Source organism: Impatiens glandulifera, chromosome 1 (genome assembly GCF_907164915.1).
Source record: "Impatiens glandulifera chromosome 1, dImpGla2.1, whole genome shotgun sequence".
Lineage (NCBI taxonomy): Eukaryota > Viridiplantae > Streptophyta > Magnoliopsida > Ericales > Balsaminaceae > Impatiens > Impatiens glandulifera.
In genome coordinates this window covers 15,260,227-15,276,432 of record NC_061862.1, presented here as the reverse complement: position 1 = coordinate 15,276,432, position 16,206 = coordinate 15,260,227, and the positions used below count along the sequence as shown (strand labels likewise).

The following is a 16,206-nucleotide window of genomic DNA, read 5'->3' as shown; positions in this document are numbered from 1 at the left end:
ATGTTTGTATTGTACCACCATTCAGCTAAAGGAAGCTACCTTACCCATGACTTAGGTTTTTGACCTGCCATACAACGCAAATAAGTTTCCAGGCTTCGATTAACTACTTCCGTCTGCCCATCGGTTTGTGGGTGATATGCTGATGACATGGCCTGCTCAATACCTTGCAATTTACACAATTCCTTCCAAAAAGTACTGACAAAGATTTTATCACTGTCACTTACAATGGTCAGCGACATTTCATGTAATCGAAATATATTATCCATGAACACTTGAGCAATATCACTAGCAGAAAAATGGTGTTTCAACCCAACAAAATGAGCCATCTTGGAGAGTCTGTCCACCACTACAAAAATAACAAAATACCCATTGGCTTTAGGCAGACCTTCAATGAAATCAATGGAAATATCACTCCAAATTGATGTAGGAATAGCCAAAGATTGCAACAACCCTTTATACCCTTGATTCTCCCATTTCTGTTGCTGACAAATAACACAGTTTCTCACAAATTCTCTAACATCTCGTTTCATTCCCCTCCAAAAATACGCTTGACGCAGTTTCTGATATGTGACCATTACTCCTGAATGCCCGCCCACTGCTGAATTATGCATTGCTGAAATAATATAAGTTCTCAGATCTCTATCACAACCCACCACCAAACGCCCTTCTTTACGCAGCTGACCTTTGATGAAGGAAAACCCTTTTACCCCTGACGGATCTGTCTCTAATGTTGAAATGATCTTCTTTAAGTTCAAATCTTGACTCCACGATTTCTCAATTTTTTTCAATAAAACTGATGAAAATTCTGATATTGCTGAGCAAAATCCCTCTTCTGAAATTCTCGATAATGCATCTGCTGCCACATTTTTTTCCCTTCTTATATTGAACTGAAAAATCGAATCCCACCAATTTGTATAACCACTTCTCCTGACTCGGGTGTTTAATTTTCTGTTCCAATAGATGTTTAAGCGATTCGTGATCCGTTTTAATCACGAATGGTTTAAACTGTAAGTAACTCCTCCATTTCTTAATCGCATGTAACACTGCCAACATTTCTCGTTCATATGTTGATGAGGCTTGAAGTCTTGGCCCTAACCCTTTGCTGATGAATGCAATAGGATGTCCTTGTTGTAATAAAACGGCCCCCACCCATGGTTTACTTGCATCCGTCTCAATAACGAATTATTCTTCGAAATTTGGCAACTTGAGCACCGATGGCCTCATCATTACCCCTTCATTACCCCTTTCAGCTCGTTAAAGGCCTTTGTTGCTGCCTCGTTCCACTCAAATTTTCCCTTTTTTAACAGAACTGTCAAGGGAACCACAATGGATCCATAATTTTTTATAAACCTTCGATAATAACCTGTGAGTCCCAAAAAACCCCTCAATTGTTTCAGATTACTCGGTTGTGGCCACGATTCAATTGCTGCGATTTTAGAAATGTCCACAGCCACCCCTTCTTGTGAAATCACATGGCCCAAATAGTCAATCTCTCGGCAAGCAAAAGCACATTTTGAATATTTCAAAACTAACCGTTGTTGTCTTAACAACTCAAAAACCAGCCTCAAATGCTTCACATGTTCATTCAAATTCATGTTGTATATTAAAATGTCATCAAAGAAGACCAAAACAAACTTCCTTAAGTGAGGTTTTAAAACTTCATTCATCATCCTTTGAAATGTCGAAGGGGCATTGGTTAACCCAAATGGCATTACTACAAATTCATAATGCCCCTCATGAGTTTTAAAAGCAGTTTTACAAATATCACCTTCATGCATCCTCACTTGATGATAACCCGAACGCAAATCCAGTTTTGAAAAAATACAGCTACCATGTAATTCATCCATCAACTCCTCAATTAAAGGAATTGGAAATTTATCTTTAATGGTTACCTCATTTAATCGTCGATAATCAATGCACAATCTCCAACTTTGATCCTTCTTCTTGACAAGTACCACCGGGGAAGAAAACGGGCTATAACTTTTTCTAATCACCCCTACCTCTAACATTTCATTGATCATGCATTCTATTTCGTCTTTTTGAAGAGTAGGATATCTATAAGGTCTCAAGCTAACAGTCTGCGCTCCCTCTTTCAAACAAATTCAGTGATCATAGCTTCTATTAGGAGGTAAACTGGTTGGCTCTTGGAACAAATCGTTAAACTCATAAAGAAGATCTCTTATCTGATTTTCTATATCCGTCTCGAGTAATGAAGCCAGGAATGAAAACAGTTCTGTATTATTATCTTCTTGATGTTTGATACTCAGCATAGCCACCTTTGCTCCCTTTCTGATTGTAGTCCCCAATGTTCGGCCTTCTAACATTTTCACTTCCTTGGTAGTATGACCGTGTAAATTCACCATTCTTCCTGATTGTTGAAAGGACATTATCAATCCATTAAAATCCCAGTTTAAATTACCCAAGGTTGACAGCCATTCGATCCCCAAAATGATATCATATTTTGGTATGGACATCAGTCTTGCATTAACAACAAAATCCTCACCATGGGAAGACCATTTCAGACCCCTGCATTCACTGTTGGTTATAAACTAGATGCCCGTTCGCCACTGTTACAGTTAACGGTCTTGTAGGAGATGTGACAAACTCAGTACCTCAAATTACCCTGGGATTCACAAAATTATGTGTGCTGCCTGAATCCACCAACACATATACAGTGTTCTTACCCACATTGCCTTTGATCTTCATTGTCTCAAATGTGGTAGCTCCTTCGAGGCTCACTGCCAATGCCTCTACTATTATTTCTTCTGTTTTTGTTCCGTCAATATCATCCACTTGACTTTCAGCTTCCATCACTTAAATACTCATAATTACAGGCTCAGACTTACATCTATGCCCATATTCCCACCTTTCTTCACAATAGAAACATTGATTCTTCTTTCTTCGTTCATCCAAAGTTTTCTGGTCGATATTAAACCTTCGAGAACTCTGATTAGTGACTGCTGGTTTCGACACTGCTCCATCATTAACAGCAATAATAGAAGTACTCGTACCTGATCGATTATAGCCTCCCAAGTAGTTGCTTCTGCTGCCAAATGCAGGTTGCTTAGGATTGGGCAGTAGAGGACTCCCTTTATTTGCTAGATAGCCCTGGCGTACCAATGAATCACACACTACCTCTTGCAATTTAATATTTGTTCTCTCTTGCAGTTTAGCCATTCCCATAGCCTCCGATAATGATCCTGGTTTTGAATTCTGATTGGATTTGCAATCTCCTCTTTCAATCCGTTTAAATAACCTTTAATTGAGTACTCTTCCGTAAGGTGTGGTAACTTGTAGATGACATCCAAGTAATTCTTACCAAATTCCTTAACCGAAGCTGACTATTTAAGATCTTTCCATTCGTCTAACGGTAGGGGTGAGCATAATATGGGTTTACCCAAACCCAACCCTAACCCAAACCCAAAATATTAATTTGGGTTGGTTAATATGGGTTGGGTTGAGTATGGGTTGGGTTGAGTATGGGTTGAGTTTAATTTGGGTTGGGTTAGGGTTACCCAAATTACCCAAATTATATAAATTTAGTTTAATTCTCTATTATTAATCCAATATAAACTAATCATCTTCCAACTTTAAGTCGAACACATTTTTAACATGTTTAACATATTTTTCATACGTTTAACACGTTTTGCACACATCTAACACGTTTTTAATATTTTTAACACGTTTCACTTATAACATGTTTTTCACACGTTTAACACGTTTTTCACATGTTTAACACATTTTTCACACGTTTAACACGTTTTTCATACGTTTAACATGTTTTTCACACGTTTTCACATTTTGACACGTTTTTACGTTTTTCACACGTTTAACAAGTTTTTACGTTTTTGACACGTTTAACACGTTTTTGACATGTTTAACACATTTTCACACTAAAAACACGTTTTTCACGTTTTTGTCACATTGAACACGTTTTTGACATGTTTAATACGTTTAACGCGTTTTTGACAAGTTTAACACGTTTTTTACGTTTTTGGCACGTTTAACACGTTTTTAACATAATTAACACGTTAACACGTTTTTTGATAAGTTTAACACAATTTTCACATTTTTGGCACGTTTAACACGTTTTAAACATATTTAACACATTTTTGATAAGTTTAACACGATTTTCACGTTTTTGGCACGTTTAACACGTTTTTGACATTTTAACACGTTTTTAATATGTTTAACACGTTTTTCACACGTTTAACACGTTTTTAATATTTTTATCATGTTTTCACACGTTTAACACGTTTTTACGTTTTTGGCACGTTTAACAAGTTTTTGACATGTTTAACACGTTTTCATACTAATAACACGTTTTTGTCACGTTTAACACGTTTTTGACATGTTTAATACGTTTAACGCGTTTTTGACAAATGAAACACGTTTTTTACATTTTTGGCACGTTTAACACGTTTTTAACATAACTAACACGTTAACACGTTTTTGATAAGTTTAACACGGTTTTCACGTTTTTGGCACGTTTAACACGTTTTTGGCACGTTTAACACATTTTTAACATTTTAACACGTTTTTGATATGTTTAACGCGTTTTCACACGTTTAACACTTGTTTCACACATTTAATATGTTTTTCACGTTTTTGGCATGTTAAACACGTTTTTGACATATTTGACACGTTTTTCACACATTAACACATTTTCCATATTTTGGTACGTTTAATACATTTTTGACATGTTTAACATGTTTTTCATGTTTTTCACATTCTTAACACATTTAACATGTTTGTACCATGTTTAATACGTTTGTAACATGTTTAACACATTTTTCACGTTTTTGGCACGTTTAACACGTTTTTGACATTTTAACACGTTTTACACATTTAACATATTTTTGACATGTTTAACATATTTTTTTGCACGTTAACACGTTTTGATAAGTTTTAACACGTTCTTGTCACGTTTAACACGTTTTTGGCATTTTTGACACGTTTAATATATTTTTCACACGTTTGACATTTAACGTGTGAAAACTTATTAAACGTGTCAAAACTGTGAAAAACATGTTAAACGTGTCAAAAACGTGTTAAACATATCAAAATGTGCCAATAACGAGGAAAACGTGTTAAACGTTCAAAAAACGTGGAATATTTGTCAAAACGTGTTAAACGTGCCAAAAACGTGAAAACGTGTGAAAACATGTTAAACATGTTACAAACGTGTTAAACATGCCAAAAACGTGAAAAATGTGTCAAAATGTGTTTAATCTGTCGTAATCGTGAAAAATGTGTCAAACGAGTCAAAACCTATCAAAAACGTGTTAAATGTGTCAAAACGTGCCAAAAACGTGTGAATCGTGTCAAAAATGTGAAAAAAATGTTAAACGTGTCAAAACGTGTTAAACGTGTTAAAACGTGTTAAACGTGCCAAAAATGTGTCAAAATGTGTTAAATGTGTCGAAAACGTGAAAAAATGTGTCAAAAACGTGTCAAACGTGTCAAACGTGTCAAACGTGTCAAACGTGTCAAACGTGTTAAATATGTCAAAAACATGAAAAACGTGTTCAACGTGTCAAAATGTGTTAACCGTACCAAAAACGTGTCTAAACGTGTGAAAAACGTATTAAAAATGTCAAAAACGTGAAAAACGTGTTAAACGAATAAAGATGTGTTAAATTAGTCAAATACATGTTAAATAAAAATAAAATAATTTGGGTTACCCAACCCATACCCAACCCATATTAGTAAATAATATGGGTTGAATTATGGGTTGGGTAAATTTAATTTGGGTTGAATATGGGTTGGGTAATACGGGTTGGGTTTACCCGTTTGCTCACCCCTATCTAACGGATCATCAAATTCACTCCGACCAAACTCTTTTAGTACCAGCGCCTTTAACTCCTGTCAAGTCATAGCTCTTCCCGGTAACCTGTGTTGTAGATGAGAACTGAACCAACATCGGACTCTTCCTTTTAAGTGTGCACAAGCATATTCTAATTTTGATTCTTCTAATGTGTGATCCACCTGAAAGAACATTTCCACTTCATATATCCAGTCATCTACCTCCTCGCCATTAAATTTCGGGAAATCCATTTTTGATAGTCTCGTCGGTGGTTGATACATATAATCATGTGGTTCTCTTTCTTCAGGATGTTCACCTCGATATCTTCTTTCCTCACCACGTCTGCGATCAGGTTGGCGTCCACCTCCGTATTCACCTCCACCTTCACCTCTCGGTTCTGGATTATTGCTACTGGATGCTGGAGTTAGCCGTATAAGTGCATCGTTCATTGAAGTCATCATTGCCTCCATCCGATCGAAACGATTTTATTGCGCTTGTAAGCGTTCTTCCTACGCCTGGCTACGGCTACGTATCTCATTCAGTATTCCTTCCATTCGCGTTTCCACCATAATGCCAAGAAAGTTGCTCTGATACCAATGATATTATGAGAACTATACGTATACAATATGTAATATGGGGTTGACAATACCTTAGTAACTGCCGATAAGATGAGAGATTAGAGGAGTAGAGAATGAGAATAATTGCAGATCTGCAATTGATAGGAAGAAGAGATTGAATTAGAAGAAGAGATGCAGAATGAGAATAAGAAGAGTTAATCAGGGTTACCTGAAGAGTCAGTTCATCAGTCGTGGTTTCTATTCCATTTCAGCAAGTATTTAAGGCAAAATCATTCACCCCTTAACAGGACTCTCTAACTGCCTTTGCCAACTGGCAAGGCCAGCTGTTACTATCCTCTGTTATAACTAATGCAGTTACTCAACTGCTACAAGACCTTTCATATGTTGTGTAACAGCTTATTCCAGACTAAAAAACCTGCTGTGTGAATACAGCTTATTAACAACGAAATTACCGAAATTACCGAACCTGCCGACTTCGTTAACAATCCGTCGACTTATTAAGGGTTAGAAAACCTAACCCTAAAATCCTCTCGTAACACATCCCTAACTGGAAGAATCCCAATCATCCACTTATCTTCTACCATAATTCTTGTTCCACCATAATTCTTGCTCCACAAACTTCACGCTGAAATACAATGACATATTTCATGGATTTGAATTCAAAGAACTAAAAGATACTCTGCACATAATTCAAGCTAATGAATCCGTGAATAACTTGTCTGCAAATTGCCTAAAAAACTCTCGTTGGATCATGATCAATCAAATATGATTAGTTAATTAAATTTGAAAAATTATGCAGTTATTTTATGTCAATGCACATTACCGATAAAAATCTGTATAATATGTCAATGGTTGATAAGTTGAAATCTGAGTAGTAGTAAAAGTCCTTCCTTGAGAAGTAAAGATTTATTGGACCTACCTTCTTCAAGTTAGTTCAGAACAACTATATATATTAAATGAATTTTTGAATTTTAGTTGTTATTTTCTAAGTCTCAAAGTTCAATTATCTCATGAGTAAATATGTGGTTTAGATATAATAAGGTGAAAATCCTTTCCCCACATCTTAAAGGGGAATAATGTAAGAGGACGACTTGTAAAAGCCGACAAAATAGAACTTCACTTTGTAAAATAACTTTCTTACCTGTAAGAATCTATAGATACTTAAGGATGACACATATAAAAAATATATAGGCAGATCTGATTGGTCGCGAAAGAATAACAGTCGATGAAGAAAAACAATTGACAAAGAAAAACAGTCGATAAAGAATAATCGTCGATAAAAAATAATATTTGATGAAGAACAGTGGTCACCCTGTTGGTTTGAGATCGCGCAGACGCTGAATGAAATATCAATGGAAAGAAGAAAGCAAAGAAATAATTATATTAAAAATATAATAAAAAAATAATAATTAAAATTAAATAAATAACGGAGTTTAAGAGGAGTTTCAAATATAACTAAAATAAGGTAGAAATATTTCTTAAAATGAAAAAATATTATAAGAGTCCTAAATTTGACACAATTCTCAACAACAACGTACTCAATTTGTCATTTATCCCCTATTAAATATGATAAAATTAAACCGCACTAAAAACTAACTAAATAAAGTCTCTATTATAAACTTAATCTTAAACTATCATTAACAAACTATTATATGTTTATAAAATGATTGGATTGAAACCTATTAAAATAGTTTTTGTTGAGAATTTTGAAAGAAGAATATTTTTATATTGTAATCAATCGATGTGATATGGGTAAGTGCACATGTTATCCAAATCTAAAATAGGATATCAAGCACAATAAAACAACACCAGATTTACGTAGAAAATCCTCTCAACTTAGAGGGTAAAAAACTACGGGGCCAGCCAAAAATTTTTACTATAAACAAGAAACAGATATAAATATTCTTCTCAATTTTAAACTCAAAGTTGAGGTATACAAACAGAGAAAACTAATTTCATTCAGACCCAAGCTAGTATAGATATAAGACAACAAGAAATTGGAACCTGACGTGATAAATGTCAGGAGATAGCTACAGCCTCCTTCTCTTCTTCTTTCTCTATTTCTTCTTCTCTGTTTCTTCTATTCTTAGTAGAATATTATTTTTCTCTCTAGCAGATAACATCTTAGGGTTTGTTTGTTTAATTAAGTGTCTAATTAGGCTAGACCCACAAGGCCCAACAATCTCCCCCTCCAGCCCATGGAGATAGGCACACTGATCTTCAACTCATCACTTGATATTCATGCCGACAAGCCGACAACAAAGCTCGAGCTTGTCTTTTGGAACTATCTTTGTAAACATGTCTGACAGGTTCTTATCCATGTGAATTTTTTTCAGTTTCATCTGCAAGTTTCTATTACATCTCGTAACCAATGAAATTTCACATCAATATTCTTAATTTTGGAATAATATGTAGCATTTTTGCTCAAATCTATGGCAATTTGACTATCATAGAAAACAATTGTATCTTTTTGTTGCATATCAACCTCTATGAGAAATCTAATCACCCACAATAATTTTTTACCAGCTTTAGTTGCTGCAATGTATTCTACCTCTATTATTGAAAAAGCCACACATTTCTTCAAATTGGATTCCCATGACACGACTCCCCCTACAAAAGTAAACACATAACCGAAGTGTATTTTCTATGATCTAGATCTCCAGTCATATCAGCATTTGTGTAACCTTCTAACACAGTTTCACCATTTCTAAAACTCAAACACAAATTGGAAGTGCCTCTTAGATATCTAATAATCCACTTTACTACTTCCTAATGTTGTTTTCCTAGATTAGAGAGGAATCTAATTACCATACTAACTGGATGCGCTATATCAGACTTAGTGTAAACCATTGCATACATCAAACTCCTTACAACTGAGGAGTATGACACACTTGACATTTCATCATTTTCTTTCTCTATTGTTGGACACATCTTCATGCTCAATTTCAAATGGCTAGGAAGTGGACAACTTACTTCCTTTACTTCTTGCACGTTGAATCTCTCAAGCACCATTTCAATGTACTTCTCTTGTGACAACGAAAGTCTTTTGGCCTTTCTGTCACGAGTAATTTGCATTTGCATGCCCAATATCTAACATGCTTGCCCCATGTCCCTCATGTCAAATGTCTTGGACATCTCCTTCTTCAACATAAATATTATATAAGAATCATATCCTACAATCAAAATAACATCAACATAAAGTAAAGGATTAGAAACTTTCAATTAGAAAATCTTTTGAAGTAAACACATGGATTTGTCTTCATTCTCTAGTACCCATGACTCATCATAAAAGAGTCAAATTTCTTATACCACTGTCTCGAAACTTGTTTCAAACCGTATAGACTCTTCTTTAATTTTCAAATCATGTTCTCTTTTTCTTTCACTTCAAATCCCTCTGGTTGCACCATGTAGATCTCAACTTCCAAGTTACCATGAAAAATACAGTTTTTACATCAAGTTGCTCAAGATCTAAGTTAGCTACTAGACCTAACACTATACGAATAGAAGTCATCTTTACCACTAGTGAGAAAATATCCTCAAAGTCGATGCCCTATTTCTATCCAAAACCCTTTACAACCAGTCGAACATTGTACTTCATAATTTATCCATTTTCATCTCTCTTTAGCTTGAACACTCATTTGTTTCTCAATTCCTTTTGGCCCTTAAGAAGCTTCACCAACTCCTATGTGCTCATTTCATGCAATGACTTCATCTCATTTTTATTGCATTTTGCCACTTAACTTTGTCTTTATGAATTTGTGCCTCCCGAAAACTTTTAGGATCTTCTTCTTCTGTCAATATGGTATATACTCTGAAGATGGGTATCTTTTAGACGGTTGGTTCTCTCTTTCATACCTTCTACTTTCTTATTGGGAGCTCTTCTAGCTCCTCTTGATGATGTTGCTCCCCTTTCTTAGGAGCATAATAAACAATTTCATCATTATTGTTACCATTCATGTTAGAGGTTTCCTTAGTGCCTTCTTCATTTGTTACTGTTGACTATACATGTGAATGAATTGGTATGAGTTATATGGACTCATCAAGTCTCTCTGACTTCTCGTTGATTTCTGGATTTATCTTCTGACCCTCGAAAAACAGAACATCTCTACACCTGACAATTATCTTCTTTTCTAGGTCCCATAATCTGTACCCAAATTCATCATTTCCATATCCAAGGATAATACATGGAATTTCTTTATCATCCAACTAGGATCTTTGTTCCTTTGGAATATGCACATATGTTTTGCATCCAAATACCCTTAGATGCGAGTATGAAATATTTTTATTAGACCATATTTTTCTGGTATTTCAAACTTCAAAGGAATAGAAGGTGGCATGTTTATGAGATAGCAAGCTCTGCGAGCTACTTCTTCCCCAAACTAGTTTGGCAGCTTTGTCATTTTCAACATGCATCTCACCTTTTCTACATTTGTGTGATTCATTCTCTCATCCACACCATTGTACTTTGGAGTTTCAGGCATTGTCTTCTCATGTCGAGTTCCATATATAACACAATATGCTTTAAACTCCTTGGAGGTATATTATTCCCCGTTATTAAAGCGAAGACATCTCAGCTTATTGTTTGTCTCTCTTTCTACCATGACATGAAACTATGGAAAGTAATTAAATACTTGATCTTTCATTCTCATAAAATAAACCCACATCTTTCTAGATGCATTAACCAAATGGACAATAGTCGTATAGATCTAGAACCTCGTCTTTGGTTGAGGGGATGTGAAGCTTCCTCACCAGAATTCACAGTTCTTTCTCACTCATGTGGCCGAGACGTTGATGCCACATATTTAGAGAGCTTTCAGCTTTTCCTGCATTTAGTCCATTTTTGAGTATCTTCACATGGGTTCAGTATAAGGAGTTCCACGACTTCCCTTTTGCTATAATCATTGATCCCTTTCCGAGCTTCCATTCTCCACCACCAAGGTAATGCTTGAATCCATCTTTGTCCAATGCATCACCTGATATCAAGTTTAGACGCAAATCAGGAATATGTCGCACATCTTTCAGTGTTAACTAATGACCTAGTTTTGTCTGCAAACAAATATCACCAACACCCACTATGCTCGAGTGACTAGTATTACCAATCTTCATTGTACCAAGATCTTCAGTCTTGTAAGTCGTAAAGAACTCTATATTCGGTGTAGCATGATAGCAATCACCTGTATCAACTATTCACTCAACTCCTCGGTGACCTTCTACATGTAGATATTGTTCTTTTTCACAAGAAAGAATCACTACATCATTTGTAGTTACTGTGGCTGTGGTGTTTCTATTCTCATCATCTTTCTTCTGATTTTTGCCATCATTTTGTAGTCTTTTTAAGGCTCTACAATTTTTCTTCATGTGACATTTTTTACCACAATGATAACATTGTCTTCTTTTAAATTTTGATCTGGCTTTGGACTTGCTATAACCTCTTGATTGTTGTCGGTATTAAGCTCTTCCATTGTTCTCTGTGACTAGGGTCTGTGCACTATTTGTATTAGTTGAATTTTTTCTTGTCTCCTCATTGAACAAGTTGTTAGTAACTATACTCATTGTAAGCACATCATTTAGAGCTGCATTATTGACTGTCACAACCGAAGTCTCTAAACTGTCGGGCAATGATCCTAAGAGCAATAAGGCTTGTAGCTCATCTTTTAAGGTCATCTCCATCACTGAAATTGATTAATACACTATCATCAAGTCAATGTCTAATTGTACCGACAACTTTCCGGTTCAATTTTGTCTAATCAACGTCAGACATATCTTTTGGCTTCGCACTATCTCCTTCAACCGGCTCATACAAGTTTTTACAATAAAGGATATCCTCCATTTTGGATTTCCAAATGTGCCAGTTATTATTTGTCAATCTAATCATTGTATATTTCTTTCCATCTCAACCTACAAAAACACTCTTCAAAAAGTAAACCTAACAGCTCTAATACCACTTGTTGGGAATTTTGAAACGAATAATATTTTTATACTGTAATCAATCGATGTGAGATGGATAAATGCACAAGTTATCCAAATCTAAAATAGGAGATCAAACACAATAAAACAACACCAGATTTACGTTAAAAACCTCTCAACTTGGAGGTTAAAAAATCACGGGGTCAATCGGAAAATTTTAGTATAAACCAGAAATAGATACAAATGTTCTTCTCAATTTTAAACTCAAAGTTGATGTATATAATTACAAACAGAGAAAATCAATTTCATTTAGACCTAAGCTAGTCTAGATGTAAGACAACAATAAAATTGGAAACTAAAGATTATAAATATTGATAAAATGAGTAGCATCTTAGAAAATGTTTTTTTTTAATTAAAGGTCTACTTAGGCTGAACCCATAAAGACCCAACATAAGTGTCTAATAAATTAAAAAACATAAATTTGATTTTATTGAAAATGCAATAATTGAATTGGGAAATAACTACTTTCTTCTTAAATTATCTTGCTTGACAATTGGGAATTTCTTTTTTGAAATTGATTTTTGGGAGAATAATCCTCTACACCATTTGTTTCTTCAAAAATCATTCATTGTCTTAATATAGTTATTTTTATTTTTCAATCATTTTTCAGCTTACTTGGATGGTGATCATGGGCCCTCTCGCCCGCCGGGAGACTGGGTCCCTGATCCATCACCATCCCACAACCACAACCGCCGCCACAATCTCCGATCAACTCTCATGCCCCTTTGGGATTCTCCATGGAATTGATGCCGACGACCTTCGTCAGACCGCCTATGAAATCTTCTTCGCATCTTGTAGATCCTCCCATGGCTTCGGTGCCCGGAAACACTCTGCCTCCAGCTTTGATGCTGCCGATGTCCATGTTACCAGAGGAGGAGGATGGGTTAGTCCTGGTTCACCGATGAAACCCAACATTAATAATCATGTGACGAACAGTAAGGTGAAGAGGAGTCTAGGGTTGAGAATGCTTAAACAATGTAAGTCGCGACGATCAAACTCTCTAGGCGGCGATTCATTGTCGCCATGTTCGTCCCCTAAAACACCCAGAGGAGGAAAGGCCGCGTTTAACACATCATCATCATCATCATTATCGCAGCCGTTATCCATAGGTCGAAGGAAGATGACATTGGCTGAGATTATGCGACAGCAAATGAAGGTCACGGAGCAAGATGATAGCCGTCTGCGTAAAACACTCGTCAGGACACTCGTCAGCGGCCAAGTATACTTTTTTTCTTTCTCGTTCTCTGTTTTCATTCTAACTTATTGCGAATTCATATGAACAGACGGCCAAAAGACCTGAAACAATCATACTTCCATTGGAGCTCCTCCGCCATTTGAAACCATCTGAATTTGCTGAACCCAATGATTACCACAAATGGCAGCAACGACAGTTTCGTTTCCTTGAATCTGGTCTTCTCCGCCATCCTTCTATCCCTCTGGACAGCAACTCAACCGCTGCTGTTCGTCTTCGTGACCTCGTTCGCTCTATCGACCACCGCCCTCTTGATACTTCCGCTCGAAACTCCGAATCCATGCGTACCCTCTGCAACTCTGTCATATCTCTTTCCTGGCGTTCAACCGCTGATAATAGCTCTCCAGCCTCAGACTCCTGTCATTGGGCAGATGGGTACCCGTTGAATATTCATATTTACGTGACATTGCTCCGTTCCATTTTCGATCTCCAAGAAGAAACCGCAGTCATTGATGAGGTCGACGAGATTTTCGAATTGATGAAGAAGACATGGACAACTTTAGCGATAAATCGATCAATCCATAACCTCTGTTTCACGTGGGTTCTTTTTGAACGGTTTGTGGAGGCAGGTGGTGGCGCTGGGTCGGAGGCGGAGCTTCTTAGGGCGACATTGGTGATGTTGAACGAGGTGATGGGAGATTCAAAGAGGGCCGCGACTTCGACGACACCGATAGACTCGGTTTATTTGAGGATGTTGGGTCCAGTCATGGTGGAAATGAAGAACTGGTCGGAGAAGAAGTTAGAGGATTATCACAAATACTATCATACGGGGACAGGAGTAATGGAGAATCTGTTGCTTATTGTTTTCGCAGTGACAAAGACATCAGAGAATGATGATGTTCCAGTCTCGAATATAGTTGATAAGTTCATTCGATCTTCGTTGAGGAACGCCTTTTCCCAGGTTTGCATTTTCCACATAATGTATTCATTATCTTTCTTGATCTGAACTTCTTCTCCTTCGACGAACCTTAGTTAATGGTGAACGATAACATAACAAGCGACGTCGTTGTTAAACTAGCCAACGAAACAGAAGAGATAGCATTGAAAGAGAAGGCAATCTTCAGCCCTGTAATGAAGAAATGGCATCCAATCGCTTCTGGGTCTGCAGCCGTGAGCCTACATTCCTGCTACGGGAAGGTGTTGAAGCAGTATGTAACCGGGATACCCTTTCTGACTCCCGACACCCTTATGGGTCTGCAGAGAGCCGGCAGGCTCGAGAAGCTTTTGATACAGATGGTGGTTGAGGATTCAGTAGACAGCCAAGATGAAGAAAATGGAAAGGCTGTAGTTAGAGAAATGGTACCGTATGAAATTGATGCCATCATAACAGACCTGCTAAATGAGTGGATACAAGATCGGATGAACAAAGGAAAGAACTGTATTCATATAGCCAAGGAGACTGAATCATGGAACCCAATATCGAAGAATGAGGCTTATGCAGAATCGGCTATGGAGCTAATGAAGGTGGCGAAGGAAGCCATTGAAGACTTCTTTGAGCTCCCCTTAGCCATCTCTGAGGATTTGCTCCTTAACTTCGCCAAAGAACTGAACATCCTCTTCGCTGATTACGTCTCCTTTCTCGCTTCTTGTGGTAATTAGTTAATTATTCAATTTGATCCAAAATGGAACGAACGTCAACAAGTTCTTGTTTTTTATCATCACCCAGGTTCAAAACAGAGCTACCTCCCCAATCTACCACCTTTAACAAGATGCGGCAGCGATTCCAAGATCGCTAGTTTTTTCAAGAAGGCCTCTTCATTTCCATCTCCATCAAATGATATGGTCATTCCATGCGAGCTTTCCGTCTACACCACCGAAGACGGCCACCAGATACAAACATCATCCAGCCGCGGCACCCAACGTCTGTACATTCGTCTCAACACACTCCATTATCTCCTAAACCAGATCCAATCGCTGGACAAATCCCTCTCACTTTCTTCTTCCTACTTCGAACCGGTAGAGTCTTCAATCAAGTCCGCCATCCATCAAGTCTCCGAGGTGGCAGCTTACAGACTCGTCTTCCTAGACTCTGGTTCTGTTTTGCACGATACGTTATACACGGGCAATGTCGCTACTTCTCGAATCAAGCCGGCACTCAAGACATTGAAGATGAACTTATCGCTATTGCGCTTGATTGTAACTGATCAAGCACAAAAGACTGCGGTTAAACATATGATGAAGGCCTCTTTCGAGGCCTTTCTCATGGTCTTAGTCGCAGGAGGAAGCTCCAGGGTTTTTAAGAGGCAGGATCACGTAATGATTAAAGAGGATCTCGATGCATTGAAGAAGATATTTGGTGAGGACAACGTTGAAAGAGAATCATCGGAGGCAGTTGAAGGTGTGGTGGAGTTGATGGGAGAAACGACCGAGCAGTTGGTGGAGGATTTCAGTATCATAGCATGCGAATCGGGCAGTGTGAACGGTGCGGTTGGAGCACGATATGGCCAGAAATTGTCAATGCCGGCGACGACAGGGAAATGGAACAGATCGGATTCGAATACAATCGTTAGAATTCTGTGCCATAGAAAAGATAGCGCTGCAAATAGTTTCTTGAAGAGAACATTTCAGTTAGCGAGGAGGGTCTGATAATCTGATCCTTTTCA

At 37.2% G+C, this 16,206-nt stretch overlaps 2 protein-coding genes across 2 annotated transcripts; both read left to right on the top strand.

Annotated features, from left to right (window-relative positions):
• Positions 1-12,933: 12,933 nt before the first annotated feature.
• On the top strand, positions 12,934-14,580 carry LOC124920809 (protein unc-13 homolog). Its single transcript, XM_047461371.1, has 2 exons — positions 12,934-13,570; positions 13,635-14,580. Exons 1-2 carry the CDS (start codon positions 12,971-12,973, stop codon positions 14,547-14,549), a joined length of 1,515 nt encoding a protein of 504 aa, XP_047317327.1. The 5' UTR covers positions 12,934-12,970; the 3' UTR covers positions 14,550-14,580.
• LOC124918995 (protein unc-13 homolog) lies at positions 14,579-16,189 on the top strand. The gene is made up of 2 exons (XM_047459092.1): positions 14,579-15,194; positions 15,270-16,189. Exons 1-2 carry the CDS (start codon positions 14,579-14,581, stop codon positions 16,187-16,189), a joined length of 1,536 nt encoding a protein of 511 aa, XP_047315048.1.
• The last annotated feature ends 17 nt before the right edge of the window (positions 16,190-16,206 follow it).